This window comes from Photinus pyralis, unplaced genomic scaffold, assembly GCF_008802855.1.
Source record: "Photinus pyralis isolate 1611_PpyrPB1 unplaced genomic scaffold, Ppyr1.3 Ppyr1.4_LG1, whole genome shotgun sequence".
Classification (NCBI taxonomy): domain Eukaryota; kingdom Metazoa; phylum Arthropoda; class Insecta; order Coleoptera; family Lampyridae; genus Photinus; species Photinus pyralis.
In genome coordinates this window covers 40,747,970-40,766,756 of record NW_022170249.1, presented here as the reverse complement: position 1 = coordinate 40,766,756, position 18,787 = coordinate 40,747,970, and the positions used below count along the sequence as shown (strand labels likewise).

Genomic DNA, 18,787 nt, shown 5'->3' with positions numbered 1-18,787 from the left:
AATGCAGAACATTTCTTTGGCTTTTGTACCTATCCTTTGGTTGAAGCTTTCACAAACGCGCGTAATTTAGGGAATGCTTCCAAATCTGTTCCACTGTTTAATCGCAGCATTGCTTTAAAGTTTTGAATGAATGCACCAAAATATAGAAGATTTAAATACCTTTGACATTTCCTTCATATATGCCAGCATTATCGATGCATTTAAGACTTTATTCGTAAGTAACTTCCTATCCATCCATGGAAACAACTTTTTTCGTATTCTTTATAATAGGCTTTACTGGATATGGATTTTACACCTACCAATGTTTGTTTAGATTTTACAAGCGATTTAATGGACGGTTTCTTTTTCAACGGAAATCGTTTAATTCACAAAGACGATGATTTTTATAAGCAAACGTCAAGTGACATTTCCATGGCAATCGTGAAATTACGAACACCCAGCCCACTTAATTAGACATGTATTCGAGTATAACGTCAATATGATTTCATTGTATTTCCTATTTTTAAATTATACTGCAGGTATAATAAAAAATACTATAAGATACACGTGTATAATTGGTCTTTAAAGCACTTGCAACGTTAAAGGCACTCCGCTTTGCGTCGTGCCCTTAAACTCGTTGCGCGTGCTTTAAAGACTTGATTATACAATTGTATCTTAATATACTATTAAAGCGTTTTGAGAGGAAATTCGGTATTGGTAGTATGGTATACGTTTTTGTGTTGACCGATTTAATACCTACGTTCAACGTTGTTTACTTTATTTCATATATATAAACCATAGAGTTCACTTTCTACGTTGATAATACACGTATATAAACAACCGTTTTTTAGCAATAGTTTTATACTAGGTTTTATAAACGTATAAAACACCTCTGTAATATACGTATGTACGCATAATATAATTCGTATATCAATGAGAAATAATAAACGCATAATATTCCGACAAGAATACAGCAACATCCGCCGGACATTTATGCGTATTATATACGTAGGGTTTTAGTCTACAATAAACGCTTTTTATACGGAACTGTGTTGCTAGGGGTAAGTATAGAAATTTGTAGTACAAAAAAACTCTGACATTTCAATAAAGGAACTACAGTAGCTATCATGATAATCTATGATAAAAAAAAACTCTAGTATTTTTTAGCGCATTTTTGAAAAAAATACGCTATTATATTCGTCATTGCTGGCAGGCCGGCTGTCCGCGTTAGATCTCCACAACTACAATAGCTAGAGACTTCAAATTTTCACTAAAAGCTTTCTGCTTAGTGTAGTAGGCAAAAGTTAGATTACTTGTGAAATCGATAATTGAAGAAAATAATTTCGATATTTCAATAAAGGAACTACTTTGTGATTTGTGAAGACTACCGTCAATTGAAATTAAATAAAATTAATTATTTAACGCAGCCAAAAACTCGTGAGATCGATAATTTTAAACTTCGCTAATAAAATACTGACCTGCATTACCAAAAATGCGCTTTAATCATGCATATGCTGATTTACAACTTGTTTGAAATATTACCGCTATGTTTGGTTCGCGGTGTTCGCAAAAATTCGAGCTGAACTATATCTGATCCTGAATAGAAAATGCGCGAATCTATATGCTTAGTTTCCAGTCCTCCCTGTAAAACTTTAGTAAAAGTAGACAAGAATGCATTTCACACTCCACCAATTTCTAAATAGATTTGAATAATTAATCGTTCTGTAACATTTTATGGTTAAGGAGCGGAAAAAGTGTCTATTTAAATTCCCTAGTTTCCACAGTATTGATCAACGCAAACGTGGGCGCGAGAAAACCATTAAAATCCACCAACCACTGAGCACTTATCAGTTTCTAACAATAAGAAGTTGATTAATGTTAAGTGTGTTTAGGTGGCAATGAAACAAACAACAAAAAATAAGAATAATTACTTCGAATATTAGTAACACCGAAGAGCGCCCATCATAAACGTCCCACGTTACTCAACTCATAAAACCGGAAAACTCATCAAAAAGAAAAATAAGGAAATTACGCGACGAATTTAATATTTCTGAGATTCTTTACGAATTTACCGTTGGTTTTACATCGTGTTTTTGCATAAATGCTTTATTACGACCCGTCTTGCTTTGTAAGGCAGTTGTTGCCATGATTCAAAATGTTCGCCCGCTCTTTGAGTGATCAAAACCCTTAGGCAATTAATTTTGTAACTAATATCATATTTAACTATGCAATTTCTTTGGAATTATGATAAAGAAAAGGCAATATTAATTAACCTAATTAATTTTCTTCTCAAATACACCAGGTTCCAGTTTCTTCCTAACGAACGTCCCTGTTATTGTATCCTTAGGCTGCGCCAACAGAAAATATATTTTTCGGTTCAGCTTAAGGTGTCATTTTAACAAGAACCGTTTCGTACAACTCCCCTTTTTATTCCAATAATTTCATTTAGATATTGGAGAAAAATCCCCTGTCCCAATCAATTAGGTACTATTACAGCTTTCAAAGGAAAGTTTGGTTTGTTGTTATTTAGATAAACTGCTCATAAAGACTTTGTAACCATGTGGATCTGCTGATAGATAAAACGGTTAAAAAAATACTCCGAAATTGAACTTTAAGAATTATAGTATAACCTTCATATAACCTTATTTCTGCAATAGGGGCGCTTTACTTTTTATAGCAGTATTAAGGAACTGTCGCCGTTCCTCCTCTCCCCTTCGCATCCAGTTTCTCAACACAAGTTTTACCTAAACATTCAACCAAAATTTTTATAGATGTAACTTCTTCAGGGAGATGTGTATGTGTGTTACAATACATTTGGGCCGTTTGATAAATAATTCTGTTGAGGAAGTGATATTTAATTAACATAAATTAGAATATCAACACGATACTTACGATTATGATTTGATTCCTGCAAATGCGAATTACCACGTGACATACAAAGCGTAAACATGACGGACGCCGGAGCAATACTGAAACTTTGTTGGGGATGACGACCAGCGCCTCGACGTTTGTCGATTCATAGTCCTGCGTCGACGTCGTCTGTTGCCGCCACGACCAAAGGATTAAATGCACTTCCTAAATCTCATTACATTTTTCTGTTGCATTTTACTATGTATTGTACATGACTTTGACTGCATCACAATGCGATATAACAAGACCTGGGAGAATAAATGACGAAAATGTGAAAGCATTTTCCAAATTTCATTAGATTCACAGCCTTTTTAAAATCCGGAGTAATTTCTCACTTTAGTCATAGTTATACCATTCTGTGTCATTCAATGGAACCAATTGGAAGAAGCCTTTTTACGTACAGGAGGTATCACTCGACTCAATGCACATTGCACAAGGCTATATCTTAGTTTCACAAATTGATTATTACCGCAGTTAATAGGATAAAAATTGGACAATCGATGGCAACAATTTCTAGAGTTGGAAGTTTTTTACAACGCCTCTTTACACTTGGGTAGCCATATATAAAAGTCTCAAAGACTGGTAGGCGAGTCCGATAGGGGCGGGTAACTGTAATCGCTCATATCGTTTATTTACCTCCCTACCGAAAATGAAGTTGATAATATTTCCTACAGAAACACCTAGTTCCATGCACGTTTGTCGTAAGACCTAAACAAGCTAAGGTATTTTACATAACGTTTTCATTATGGTTACTTCATTAAGCCGAACTCGAACTTTAAACTGAAATTTTTAATGACTCTTTACCTTGCGGAAGGTTGGTTCTTTATCCCCAATGAAAATTAAAACTTGACGTTTTGGTTTGATCACCCTCAAATAAATACTAATATAAATGGACTTGTTTCTTTACATTTTTTGTATATTGATCACGTATTTTTTTATTTTATTTTTTTATTTTTATTTTATTATACCTCTCTTGTTTTGGGCCCTCAACAGGCATGCGCCCAATTACAGAGTGACCCGCATAATGCTATTTAGAGGTTGATATCGTGATCACGTTTCCAATCTAATTAATTGATTTGGTTCGTTTACGCACATACATTTGTTCCCGAGATAAACTCCCGTGGGTCGACCCCTTCAGGAATGTTAGAATAACTTTAAACATAAATTGTTTATACAAAATCGATTCCTATGGTTACACAAAATGCAAAAACCCAAAATAACATTATTGATAAACCAAAATGTTCTCCAATTTACAGTTGATTTTCTCCTTTGAAAGGAAAGCAGCATTGCGTAATACCCAATTTACAGATTTTTTAACAACTTAGTAAAGTTCAATGTGAGCTCCGTTAGTTAGTTAGTCCAGACGACACTGACTGCCTGCCGCAGCCGTTACGTCATTTCACGGTCAACGCTCCGCAGCGCTGCCAACTGTTGAGAGAAACATTCCCAATTCGTATGAGTAAAACTCTTTGAGCTGCTTGTTTCAAAGGAATTGATCAAATTTTGCTATCTTTTATAGTTTAAAAAATATTAATTTTTTAAACCCCGGAGTTCTTTTATAGACTCCCTGTATAATCGGATCTTTTGTATGGTTAGGTAAAATTTGGTTAATCGTTGAAGGTAAATCTCGAAAGATTTATGACAATTTGACTCCGGAACAAATCGTGTTTCAAGTTTCTCGAACTACAATAATTGCAATTTTGTTCACTGGAATAATTTACCAATATTCTGCAGTATGGAAAATTCAAAAATTTACTCTTACAGGTTTTAACAGACAGTAAAAGCACGAATTAATTGTCTTTAGCCTTTTTACCGGTTGCCGTTTAATGTAAATCTCCCTATACACAAAAGAGGTGCACAGTTTTGACTGATAAACTTGTTTTTTTAACATAACTAGCCACTCCAAACATAGCGTAATGAACTTTTACACCTTGGACTCACGTGGCGATGGACAATTTATTTAAATGAGCGCACGTAAACGTTAACGTATTTATTTTCAATAACGTACAGGTAAAGGTGATATACTGTACTCTTTACTATCTGTTAATGGTACGTTAATATTATTAACTTAATAATATACACTAATGCGGATTTTGGAAATATACATCTAATCCAATCGTATTAAGAAGTAGGTGAGCGAATTCATTTTGAAGTGGTAACGGAAATTTGAAGCCTTGAAGTAAGTTACATGAAACCTTTTGCAATTCGGAAACTAATCTGAAAGGAGTTAGTACTACAGGATGCAACTGACCTTTTTGGGCAATTAAAACTGCATTAATTAGAGATATGGTTTCTAGTTGATAGTTTATAACTGCCTTTAAATCTAAATAATTTATTTATGAATTTTTATCATTAAAAGCTTTTTCAATTTTTTTCATGTTTGCGATTATAGGTAATATTTTTTCGTTGTGATTCAAATTTCCTGTGTTGCATTAAAATTTGAAATTCTCGATTTAATTACTACAGTTGGTTCTTTTATTAAGTTTGTTAATGAATTATTAACAATTTTGAAAGCACTATACCTTTTGGAAATCTTGACCTTCGCAAATACTGACTGTCTTTTCGTAATATAATTCAAGCTGTGCAAACCTTTATTATGATTACCTACTTCTATCTAAGTAGGTTATTCGTCGGGAATCTGGGAGTCTAAATTCGAACATGGTATATAAGATATACATTTTGAAAAATACGTATCTTGTGCAGAATTAGATGCCGATTCTGAATCAAGAGGGCGCGATGGTCACTGGGATTGCAAATAGCCAGAAAAAACAATTGGTACAAAATTTCGCACTTCACAAAAAAATAGAGTTTTTATGTTTACATTACCTTTCCGAAAAAAAATAAAGGATGAATAAGATAATGTTAATAAATTATGGAAACGGGCTCCCACAGCTTTCTAAGCAATATCAGTGGTTAACCGTAAACAATTTTGTTTGGGAAATATTATGAACACCCAACAAATGATGAAAAATATCCTACGAACACCGGAAAACAGTTACACGGAAAAATCGTAATTTTTCGTATTTAGAGGTTAGCTTTTTATTAGTTTTGAAACGATCAGATCAGAGCGCATATCCACAGGAATTCCCAATCAATTAAAGAAAATAACTAAAATAGATAATGCATTTATTACATAAAAGCACAGATTTAAACACTCTGTGATAAAAGTAATGCCACCCCCACATCGGCCACATCTATTCAATACATTCGTGTAGTAAAAGATTCAGACGGTATTTATTTGATAAACTGTACTATGGCTTTATCTCCTTCACAGTACTGTCATATTTCAACGTCAACGACTTACTACTATTAGCCCAATTATTTTTATTGCTGTTAAAGTGCACTAACATTTATGACCTACAAATGTACGTGAGTGACATATCAAATTCTGATCGACGTAAAGTGCTCTCGTCCCAGATATCATTGTAGAGAACAGGGAAAATGCATCACGCTCTCGTGTGAATTGTTTTTAAATTCAAATCCTTTTCGAATTAATTAAAATTCAAATTACGGGAACAAAAGTCGATATACTCAAACAGGAGGAAGGCCGTAGAGGGCGGTAATTTACAATCTTCCCTTCGAATCCCTACGGATATCTGTACGTTTCCCAATGCATTGAGTCATAGGTGGCGGTGAGAGGCGTCCATGGAAAATTGCAATTATTTATTTAAAATGGCACTTAAGCTCTGTTTAAAAGCCCTTTAACAATACTAAATCAGTTTAGTGTGCGCGATATTCACTTGACATTCAGCTCAATAATGGCTCGGAGGAATGTATTTTTAAGTGCGCTATTAATGCTGTTAATGGTATAATCTCTGCGGATTATTGCATAAAATTCACAATGTGTTTTAGATCAATTCATCAAGGGCGGATGAGGAGTGTCAGGAGAAATTAAGCAACGCTAATAATTTAATGATTGAACTTCTGAAGGCATCACCGCCTTCTTCGGAAAATAAAGCGGAGCACGAAGCGATTATGGGCTGTCTATTTAAAAATAGAGGAATTTTGGATCAGAATGGGGAACTGATCGAGGACAATTTCTTACATGCCATTATAAAGGAGCTGCGCCAGAAGTACCCGGCGGAAGTTGCCGAAAAAAGAGCAGGCGAAGCCTTGGAGTACTGCAGGAAGGCGAAGGGAGCCTCTGTTGGTCAAACGAGCCTAGAGGTCATTAAGTGCTTGGGAATTTGGAAAAATCAAGCGTTTATCGAAAAAGAGGCTGTAAAGGAGTGACTGAAGTGGCTGTTTTTCTGTTCGTCGGTAATGACAATAAAACATAAATGAATTATGGAAAACTTTTTGGATGATCATTAAACTATTCCCACTGGCGTAAAATTATTTCATTCAATTCCCTGATGTATATAATAAGCAAAATGCAGGTAATTTAAGTTGATTAAGTTGATAACATTTACAATTATTAGGTTAACACTTAATAACTTTCCTATATCACCACGCAATTGTTCACTTTACGAGCATTTCGAGATATTCCGCTATGATCGTTGGATCAGGTTTCTTTTTTATAGATTTATTTTTTTTAGAACGGCGAAGAATTGTTATTTGCTTCATAAGAGGAAATAGTGAAGTACGAGGCCCCTCTGGGGCCAAGTACTTTAATTTCCGAGTCAAGTAATTTCATTTTACTGACGAGTGTTGTATTAAATTTTACCCAAAATCGTATTTTAATATAAAATTTCCTCGAAAATTTCTATTTTCGTATGGAACTTTTGATTAATGCCAATGACAGGAGTCATTATAGACATTTAGCAATGGCGGCAGGAAACGTAGTCTGGTCTGCCTCTGTCATGGAAACTAAACTTTCCTAACATAAAGTAGGCATGAAAATTATGGTTTCCGAACGATTTTGGGTACACATAATTACCATGGTCTTGAAAGCCTTAGATTTATCAAACTTGTCTGGGGTATGATGTGTATAGCCGATTGGGAAGGTTATCTAACAATTATACCTTGATAAGCAAGATTTTTCGCTAGAGTAATGATTCCAGATGAACTGAGAGCATTGTGCGAACACCGATAGTGTGAAAGTACAATACAAAAAAAATCATAAGACGTTGGAAAAGTTTCCAAAAAGAAAGTATTCTATGATTTTAAGAAGGTCCAAAAGAAGTATAATTTATAAAAGATCCCGCATAGACAAGTTATCTGTAATCTGAAAGCATTGACAATAAGAGAAATATGCGGAAGTACGCATTTTGTCGTACAGGAACTATATGGTGTTCTTTTGTTGTCGGATCAATAGCAATATCCAGTAGCAAGTAGTTTCAGGTATCTATAATAGCCACTTGAGTATGAGGACCAAGTACGAAACGCTCTGTGCATACAACAACCATGAAGTCTTCGACTTTCGATCGTTCTGCGCAGATGAGTAATGAGTAACGAACAGAAATTTTACACAAAGAAGCTTGGCAAGAAAGTTAGCGTCGGTTAACTGGATTGCGATGGCGTCACGCGGTCCCCTGTTTTCTCAAAGTTTATTTTGTTGCTTTGTTTGAAAATCTGAATCATGTTTGTTTGTTATACTTTACAGGTGAATATGCCTTTATATTGATTTATTAAGTTTATTATCTGGTGTGTTTCCCCATATGACTCGTTGAACTCTAAGAAGTAGGTACCTTATACCGTTTTATTATTCGCTGTATATGTTACTTCCTCAATCTCGTGCAGACCGCAGATCTTGCGTCTTACCAAGACGAGAAGGTGGTCCTCTAATTAAGGTTCATCCTATTACTTAATGTGGTTTTGCTTGTAAAATAATAGACTTTAACATGAATACTTACTACTGGCCCTCTCACATGTACTTTTCGTGTTAAATCATGGTAGCCGAGGCTTACGTCATTTTGCTGTTTTGTATATACATGCAATTTATCATTTTGTCTGTCTGTCTGTCTGTCTGTCTGTCTGTCTGTACAATAAATTTTTATGTTAAGATGCCATTCCGATCTTGGCAGTTGCGACTCAATATTAAGCTATTCGAACAAGGTATATTTTTTTACCAATTTTTTTTCACGACTCTCTTGCTGACCTTTTCCCCTTCGGTTTGCTATTTTTTTCCATCTTCGCACCATTCTGTTTATGTGTTCGTTACATTCTATATATGCATTAAAATCACACAAACGAATTTTTTGAACTTTTATTCTTCGTGGTGGTGAAATCGGCATGTTCACGCTTTCGACGTACTCGTGAAACTAACAATTTCAATTTGTCTTCTCTAATGCAGCATTGCTGCGCTGCAGGCCGTGATTGATAAATTATAGACAAAACTCGGTGAGAATTGCTCTTACATGTTGCCACACAAATTAACGACGGCCGCAGCCGATCGTAGATCCTCAAACGCGTATAGACGACAGACTCAGCGAAAGGGCTCTGTATTGATTGTTTCGTGGGAGGGGTCCAGTGAAATACCCACGTTTCCTCGCCTGTGACAATCCGCGACAAATACCTGCTTTCGCTAAGGCATCCAATACCAATTGCTTCTGGCAAATTTTTTCGCTCAACAGCTTCTGCTCTGGCTCCATCGGACAGACACTTTTTTCATACCCAAATCTTCCTGTAAAAACTTGAATATTGTACTTTCAGATACTCCCGCTTCTTTTTTAAGCTCTAGAATTTTCACTCTTCGATCATACAGGAATAAATCTTTAGCAAGTCTTATGGTTTCCTCAGTTCTTGCCTCAACCGACCTTCCTGATCTTGGGTCACCCTCAATCTTCGCTCAATTCCATTGAAATTGTTTCGCCCAATGTTTCACTTGAAAATAAATTAGTAATTACGTATCTGTGGTATTTAAAAGGTGATTGAACATGCATTTAGTTAATACAGGGATTTGTTTCGTCTAAATAGAACACGTGCTTTCTTTACCCACATTCAAGTAAGCAATAATTCACATAGAAACCCCAATAAAGGTGTCAAACGTAAAGCGGACTTAGGGTACGCTAAACCAACCGTTCCGAGCACGACGATTGAAGGCGCCGATATTAATTAATATTTTGACAATGATATCCTGAAGGGGAATTTTGGTGGCTATGTCTGCGGAATGTGAATTTTCGGCGTAAAAACTCCTGGTCAGCATACGAGTGCATGCGGGTCATCCGATGGGTGTAAGTGCTCCTTACCTCATGGGAGGAAGGCTCCTATCACATCGGAGGATACGTATTTGGTCCTGTAGAGGTGACTATAATAGACTTTTTTTGTGCCGACTGGGCGCCTAGACACGTTAGAGGACATCTCTTTATCTCACCTGGAGATACGTTTCGGATGGGCCAACGTAAGACTGACGTGCGGGCTCTCTGATCGGTGTAGGTGCTCCGTACCTCAAGATGCGTCGAACTCTCAGATCGGTGTAAGTACTCTGTGCCTGGGCCGTGCGGGTCTACCGCGTTGGAAGACTCCTCTATACCAAAGATGAAGTTAGAATCGGATGCGTCATCGCACGGAAGAATACGTGGTCTTGCACGTAGATATACAGTGTATCTGTATGGAAAAGAGCCCTGGGCAACTTTTATTATGCATGAGGGTTACGTATTCCGGGTCCCTACGGGCCCGCTTGTTATAAGACCCCCTTTAGAGGAGTTACGTTTTCGACGTAAGAGCTCCAGGACAAAGTGAGCACATGTATAAGCCGGCTGACGTGATAAGAGTCTTGCAGACTCTCGTTTAGTTCTCCGTATGGGGGGATATGGTGCCGGGTGGCATATGGGGACTTGGACGTGGAAAGATTCTCTGCTCTCGTTAACCCAGCTACTAACTGTAGCACGTTTGAGTGTTGATGAGTAACATGATTAGAGTAGCTGTAGTTGAATGTAAGGACAGAGGTGCTCTTGTGTTCTTTGTAATTACAGTGGCCCAGGCCAACAGCAGCCATGGGAAGCGCGCGCTGTTAGAAGCCTCAGAATGTACCTATTGCATGAAATGTGGCAACCATAGCGATTAATTTATAAGAATTTGGGGCACTTTTATAATTACGCTTCGTTTATGGAGCAGTTAGAATATCGCGGCTTATTTTACTTCCGAGTTTGTAAACCTTTAAATTTCAATGCATCGTCTGTTATCCCCTTAGTTCTATGTTACAAATCGTTATCAAACGTTCGACGACTTATGTTAATTAATGCGACATTGTTTATCGAAAGATAACAACTGCCAAGCTGATGGGCGATATGTGTAGTACTTCGGGCATCTGTAGCAATTTCAATTTTTATTACCGATAAGGTTGCGTTAAAATAATAATTGCAACATTTTGGTGGGGATTTTTGGTCACACCTCAAGTAATATGTTAAGTTTTTACCACGTACTTCCGTAGTGATACGAATTATCTGTAGTAAAAGAATACATATATTGGACTGGAATCCGCGCAGCATTTTATTGTTAATTGGCTGTCGGCGTCACATCAACAACCAATGAAAAATTTTAGTGTATTAAAAAGGGTGCTGATACTTATGGGTGTCGCAGCCTTGGTTCAAACGCAGGTAGGCGACTTCTCGTTCGTTTATAGTAACGAAAGGAATTATTACAGAACTTTTAGCGCGAGCTTGCTGATGAAGATTTGGGAAATTTCAGTGCAAATGAGTTGAGTTGCATAAAAGATTTAAACATAAATGGGAGTAAAGTAACGCTGTTACTGAAGCAACCCTACATACCTGAGAATGACAAAGAAATGAACGATTTTATGGAGTGCTCCTGGAAACTAGATGGATTGCTCCACCCCAATGGTACCGTGGCGTGGGTACCTTTCTATTTTTACGTGAAAGGTGCATACCTCGATGCCGTCGGTGAGGTAGCATTGAGCGATTTCTTTGCCAATGATACAATTTATCATTGTAAGGATAGCAAAGGCAAATCGCCAGGACAAGTTGCGGTTTTGCTTATGAATTGTGTTGTACGTCGTCTATATATATAACCTGATCAATTTTGTTTGTGAATTAAATATAACTAAAACTTCAGTACTGTGTCTGACTAAATAGTTAGAACAAACACATGGATTATCTCGCTCTAGTACACGGTACAATAACGAGGTAAAGCTATCGAAGAAATAGTACTTTGCGCACCAAGGCGGGAAAGTGGATGCTTTCCGTGGCAAAGGAAGACATAGTAACGCAAAACACGCGTGACCACTGACCAGTGAACTTTTCCTGGATTTCTGTCGAATTTTGACAAAGTTCCATAATCAAAATACGGGACACTTCAACGCCGATATAGTACAAAGCATATTCCAACCGTCAGTTTTCTTCTTGTCAAGCTTATTAGGACAATTCGACTTGATATGTCGGAATTCATGACATCTATAACACTTCACAGTTTTCTTGAAGTCACCAGACCTTGTGTTCCAACAAATGCACCTGCTTGATTTTTACTGAAGTTTACTTGTACATTAGGCTGGGCCGAAAAACGCGAAAAAAAATTATTTTTCGAAATCTGAGTTGGAATAGTGAAAAAGTTGTAAAATGGGTAAAAAACACGGCTGATATTTTTTCAGATTTTTAAAAAAATATTTAACCGCGCCCCAGAGGCGCCGAAATAATTTTTTTTTCGAGGTTATATTTTAGATTTGGCATAGCAAAAAACTGATAGGTATCAACTCACTTATGATGAAAAAAAAATTTGGGTAAGATATTTTGAATTTTAGCCGAGCCCCGCGGCATTTAAAATTTTATTATGCAGCTCTTCGCTTGAAAAAATAATGATAGGATTGAATCCCGCACTCAAATTTTTTTATAACATTATTTAGACAACCCACAACTCACCACGAGCACGAGTTGCACCCTCCCTCCCACCCTTAAATAAACGAGTCATTATTAGATATTTTCAGTCCTATAGTACTGTTGCTTATTGTCAAAGCTAGGTAATTTTTTCCTAGCGTTTATTTTTGTTCTTATATAACCGTCCCTAGAAGACTCGCCACAAACTTTAGTCGATGCTTCTTATGATTTTCACGCACCTCTCGACTGCCTGGGTGTGGCACGGCAATTTCGGGATAGTAATATAAGACTTATTTTGTATAGCTGCCAACAAATCGTCTCATCGGCCACCATGGCTATGAGTATATTTTCTGGGTGAGCAAAGTATGCATTAGTTTTAATTACTTTGTCAATGACTGTTCTTACTTCTTCTGGAAGGGCTCTTGACTCACTGATGATTTTCCATAAATGTACTGAACCATACTCAATTGACGATTTCGTTTTTATATTAAACCAGGTAGGTGCGTATACTTTCATAATAAACTGCACTAAAAGAAGCAAATTTCGAGAAGGGTTGCTAGAGGCTACATACAAGCGTAGTGTTCGATTTGCTGTCGTCAGCCATCGCGCATGGCTAATTTTTCCAGGATCTCTTTTAGATAAAGCTTCAGAACAGCAACCATCTCGAATAGCACAACAGATTGGATGATGCAATATCAGGGCAGATATATCTATTTATAACGGGACTTGGCTAAATATAAACAATAAGATTTTTATTTCTTTTTCAACCATAATTCAGTAAGAAAAAAGTCAATTTTCTTTTAACAAGTCAGACTTAAAAAAAATTATTATACGTTTTTTAGAGGCTCAGTGGCGTGGCGAACTATCAAAATATTTTATGCATTTTGTTTTTGTGTCATAATTAAATCAACCCCTACATTCCTATCTATCAGTTTTTTAGTAAACCAAAACTATTGTAATATTAACAAAATTACTTTCACCCGCCGTCGCTTAAATGCAAAGGGGCGCGGCTAAACATTAAAATTTTTTCACCAAATTTTTTTTCTGTCATAGGTGACTTGATACTTATCAGTTTTTTGCTATACCAAATCAAAAATTTGATTTTGAAAAAAAAAATCTTCGACGTCACTGGGGCGCAGCTAATATTTTTTAAAAAATTCTGAAAAAAAATCAGCTTAGTTTTTTACCCATCTCACAACTTTTTTTCACTATGCCATGTCAGATTTCTAAAAAAAATTTTTTCGCCCCACCGTATTGTACATCCTGAAGTAACTTTGTCTTGACATAGTTCCCGGTAATTTCTTCATGTCCACAATTATTAGTTGATATTTATCTGGAAGATCAACCAATATTAATGTTCCAATCCATTGTTCCTTAACTTCCAAGTCAACACCGTTTTGCTTAGTTGCAGTTACTTCGATGAGCAATTCTCAAACTTCGTTTGTTGCAAGTTAACTAAATCAAGCAATAAAATCTGACTGCAACAAGTATCTTTTCTCCTCCTTCAACAGCATTCCGGATATTCCCCATCTGGTAGTACGCCTGCACAACTTCCAGGTATCCCAGTTCTCACGTCCTTATTTGTGGTAAATTAGTAAAATAGCGTAGGCCCATAACCTAATGGAATTAATACGTTTATTACCAAAAGAACAATAATGATTATGAAGTGAGGTATCTATCTGACAAACTAAAACTAACTGGATCTAATTAAGAAAAAAAAACAAATTTCAGTTTCTTTTTTCAACAATATCATTCCAAAGAAAAGCCAATACTTGGGAAAATATATTATGCGGAATATATTTATTCCCTAGTGAAATTTGCGTCTGGACTTCGTCATCAATCATTTTTCAGCCAAATGATTTCTTCAACGTCCAATTGCGTACACAATATTAAGATTAAGATAAGTAAGTGTTTATATCAATGTAGATAGTAACGTTCAAACTCGGGCGACCTTATTAGAGTTTTGTGCTTAACTCGCTGCAGCTGCACTTTGTAACAATGATTTACGTTTTGGTACTGTGTGCGTTAGTTACTTTGAGTCATGGAACTAAGGTAAAACTTTTTTACATTCCATATCATTAACTGCCTATTATGGAAAAGTGGACTTCATCGTTAGTGCATGAAATATTACCATTACTTAGGCACTACAATACTTTTACATGTGTTACTTCGTGTGAATATCATTTATATAAAACTAATTAAGTGTAACTGGTTTAGGTAAATTAAACATTGGCTCGCATGTTTACAATAAAAGTCGGCTCTTCAGTTTGGACAGTTCAAGATCTCTAATTAGATTATATAAATACAGGGTGTTCATCAACTGGTTCACAAAGGATAGCGCTCTTTCATTTTTAGGAACGGTGTAGCTATGTTTTCCTTTCATACTTTTGATGTCAGACTATATTAATATAAGTTGTCTGGATAGTTTAGGGACACATGACACATTAAAACAAGGCATTTTGTTAGACTATCGTACAGTAGAAACAATTACCTATTTGATGGAAGCATGAATCTAGGTATGTGTCTCGTTTCTCGTGGTCTTCATTCACTACTTCCTTTTTTGTGTGAGTTCTACATATGATAATCCTTCCGTCTAGGCGTTACTAACCACCTCATAATGAATCGTAAGTCCTAACGCACTACCTCGCAATTATCTTTTTCAGGATATAATCAATTTTAACCCCCACGAAGAGGAGTGCATAAACGAGTTGTACGGTTCCAAAAATCATCTACTCGAACAACTTTTTGCACGACAATTATTCATTGAGAACAACGATGTTGTTCGAAAAGTGGTATCTTGCTCCTGGAAAAAGGAAGGAATAATCGACGAAGAAGGGGAGATAGTTTTCGATAACTTCAAAAAGTACCTTATCAACAGCGTTCGAAAAATAAACGGCTGCACCGATTATCTAGCCCTATTGGTAGCTGGAGACGCTTTTAACTATTGCAAGAACATATCTGGAAGTGCGTCTTCTGATACCGCGATTAAAATTAGCAATTGTGTTATTAGAAAAATTAACTCGTACTACTTACGATCGTTATAATTACCATAGTATATGTTATACTAGTGAGATTTTGAATTGTAGTTACCTGCTTAACGCGATTTATTTTAATTGTAGGTTAGTGGAAATATTATCCAGCTGTCAGTGGAAGAAGAAGAATGTATTGTTGAAACTCGAATAAGTAGAGACATCGTACTAGCAGATAAGGAAAGTCGGTACTCTAAAGAGGAACCTCTATTAAACACCTATCTTGGTTGTTACGCAGAAAAACTGGCAAATGCTGGAAAACTTCATTTTACTAAAAACGTACATGTAAGGCTACCAGGTTACAACACTCCGTATGTAATTACATCGTTATACTGCAATGAAAATTATTATTCTTCCCTAAATAATCGCCCGTGCGTTCAGCGTATTTAGGACTGCCTTTATTAGTGGTGTAGTATTCTCATAAAATGCTCAGTTTTGAGAATTAAACAATTTATTATTTACTTGGAATCAATTTGTTATTTACCACCACTGACCACTCTGTGAGGGATCCCGCATGGAATCCACACTTGGACCGTTCTTGTCCAAGCTGCTGTTAATGCTAAGGATGAAACACGAGCAGATAAGCCTAATTTTTTAGCGCATTTTTGAAAAACAATACGCTATTATATTCGTTATGACTGGCTCACTGGCTGTTCGGCTGAGATCTCGGCAATTACAATTGCTAGCGACTTTAAATTTTCACTAAAAGCGTTCTGATATATTGTATGCATATGCTGATTTACAACTTGTTTACTTCATGTTGGTCAATTATATGTAGACTTAATGCTTGTTGTTACAAACGTAAGGTCATCAAAAATGAGTTGCTGTCGCGGAATTTTTGTTTACATCTTTACATGGGAAATCGTACTTAACTTGAACTTCCAAAGGCGACTCGGTAGCGACTCATTTTTGATCGCACGTTTCTCCATTTCGTTGTCCTTAAAAACAAATTAAGACATTTATTTCATACTGGTATCTTAACTACTACATAACATTTTTGTTTTAAACAAAATAAACAACGTCTGAATTCCCGCTGTCATTGGCAACGGGAATTCGAGGCTACTTAATTCCCTCATGGCGGGGTTGACATAATCTTAACTAGATCACGTTAATTTTCAATGTTATCACACTTCGTTACATCGACACTAGCATTAAGATCGTTGCAATTTCCACCCATATCAAATTTGCAATGATTAAACGTGCAGTTCGCGAAAACAGAAGAAAGATGTTGGCTGCTACCAGTTACCATACAACCTATATCAGTCGTAACCGAAGTGGAAGCTTTTTCTGTAACTGTTGAAAAAATCCTCTTTTGAACATCCATTTTTCGCGGCATCGATTGATCAACGTAACTTTGAGCAACCTTTGAAGACTTCCAATCCCCATGCATTTGAAGACTGCACAAATCGCCCCCTCCTTCAATTAACGAAGTAGCAGAAGTTCTTCTATAGCAATGCCCCGTGTAACCAGAGGGATTCGACAACTTCAAAAATTTGGCAATTTCACAGGGTAATTTTGAAAATGAGTTCTTCCCCACTGGTTGCGTAGTGCACCTTTCATTGCGATAATTCAAAAAGAATCTGTTGTGTGGAACGTTGGGAGGGCGCAATTTGATGTAAGCTCTAAGAATACCAAGACAATCCACCGCAGTCTCATCAATAACAGTAAAATAACGATCTTTGTGAGTTTTTGTATCCACCAAATTTACGACGAAAACAGTTCCTCTATCCTCAACATCACCAACCATTAAATTTACTAGCTCGCATGTCCGACAACAACCAGCTATTCCCAATACAGTTACCACCTAAAAACGGTTAAATCAACCAAAAAACGTGGAAATATTTTTGATTGCACTCACCTTCACGAATAAATATTTTTCATCGGGGGCGCGCTGGAGGAATTCGATTACTTGTTCTCGACTCAACACCTGTGACTTCTTTGGTTTATATCCTACATTTTTCGCTTTTAAAAACGAAATCAAGATACCATACTTAGAAATGTCAATCTTTTCATGCAAACGCAGCATCGCTCTCACCATAGAATAATACGTCCACAGGCAGGATGGTTTACATATCTTGGATCGTTCCGAAAAATAGGCAAGAAGAGCTTTTTCAGAAGCTCCTGTTACATTTTTTTCTCGTCGCCACGTGCAAAACCGGTCAAATTCCTTCTTATATGCCTTTTTAGATTTTATGGGAACCAAACACTCTTCAGCCTGCGCAATTTCACTGAGAACATCCTCAGAAAAGTTTTCCTCAAATTCCATGGGATCTTCCAAATCGTAAACTCGGAAATTCGAAGAATAGGAAAACTCAATTAACGTATTTATTTTAACGTCAAACAAATACATCACCAAGACAACGATGCAACACCCACTATTCGAAAATTTTATTCATCATTTTATCATTTTATTCTTTTCCTATTCGTTTCAATATTTAAAACTAGTATGAAATAAAACTATGAATGCATCACGTGAATTAAATTGCGGCAAATTCCCTTGAGAAACTAATTCTCTCGGCCTACGGCCTCGAGAATTACATGTTTCTCGCGGGTATTCACCGCATCTTAATTCCCTTGATACATTAATAGCTATTAGTTTCCCGTTGTCAAACAGTACAAGACGAAGAGCCAATGACCAATTTTAGGTTGGTTGTTCCAATTTTTTTTTTTCCAAAAATCGTAAACAAATTTTTCACACAGAAATACTCTTTTCTATTTCGATGTTGGAAACAATACCGAAACGTACTTGATTGGGCCCAAGTTGCGTGACGTTTCTAGAACGAAAATGATGCTGAAGAAGATCTAGAAACGAGTATTTATTATTTTTTATTTTGTTGGATTTGGTAATCCTCGCTTTTTTGCCGTCAACGGTATACGTTCAAATCAAAACTAAACATTACCTGTAAAGTGTAAGATAAACGTAGCGAGGAACTTGACCGATTGCTATTAATTCCGATTAATTTTGAATATATCTCCCAGGGAAAGAACTTTTTTTATTTTTACTTAGCGTAGTAAAATATGCGCAGCAGTACATTCATGCTTTACTTTTTTGAACTCCTTTCTCGGCCAGCCAGTTTTCAAAAATTTTGTAACTCCTCGTACTTTACTTTCGATTTACAGGCAGTAAATTTAACGTCGCTTCATTGGCAATACTCTTGG

At 36.3% G+C, this 18,787-nt stretch overlaps 3 protein-coding genes across 3 annotated transcripts; 2 read left to right on the top strand and 1 right to left on the bottom strand.

Annotated features, from left to right (window-relative positions):
- The first annotated feature begins 6,536 nt into the window (after positions 1–6,536).
- LOC116159101 lies at positions 6,537–7,217 on the top strand. The gene is made up of 2 exons (XM_031472005.1): positions 6,537–6,695; positions 6,742–7,217. Exons 1-2 carry the CDS (start codon positions 6,648–6,650, stop codon positions 7,120–7,122), a joined length of 429 nt encoding a protein of 142 aa, XP_031327865.1. The 5' UTR covers positions 6,537–6,647; the 3' UTR covers positions 7,123–7,217.
- Positions 7,218–14,495: 7,278 nt separating this feature from the next.
- LOC116181092 lies at positions 14,496–16,096 on the top strand. Its single transcript, XM_031501361.1, has 2 exons — positions 14,496–14,651; positions 15,263–16,096. Exons 1-2 carry the CDS (start codon positions 14,598–14,600, stop codon positions 15,641–15,643), a joined length of 435 nt encoding a protein of 144 aa, XP_031357221.1. The 5' UTR covers positions 14,496–14,597; the 3' UTR covers positions 15,644–16,096.
- Positions 16,097–16,577: 481 nt separating this feature from the next.
- Positions 16,578–18,079, bottom strand: LOC116160136. Its single transcript, XM_031473274.1, has 2 exons — positions 17,487–18,079; positions 16,578–17,432 (listed from the first exon to the last, which is right to left on the bottom strand). The coding sequence occupies exons 1-2, from the start codon at positions 17,976–17,978 to the stop codon at positions 16,737–16,739; spliced, it is 1,188 nt and encodes a 395-aa protein (XP_031329134.1). The 5' UTR covers positions 17,979–18,079; the 3' UTR covers positions 16,578–16,736.
- Between the last annotated feature and the right edge of the window lie 708 nt (positions 18,080–18,787).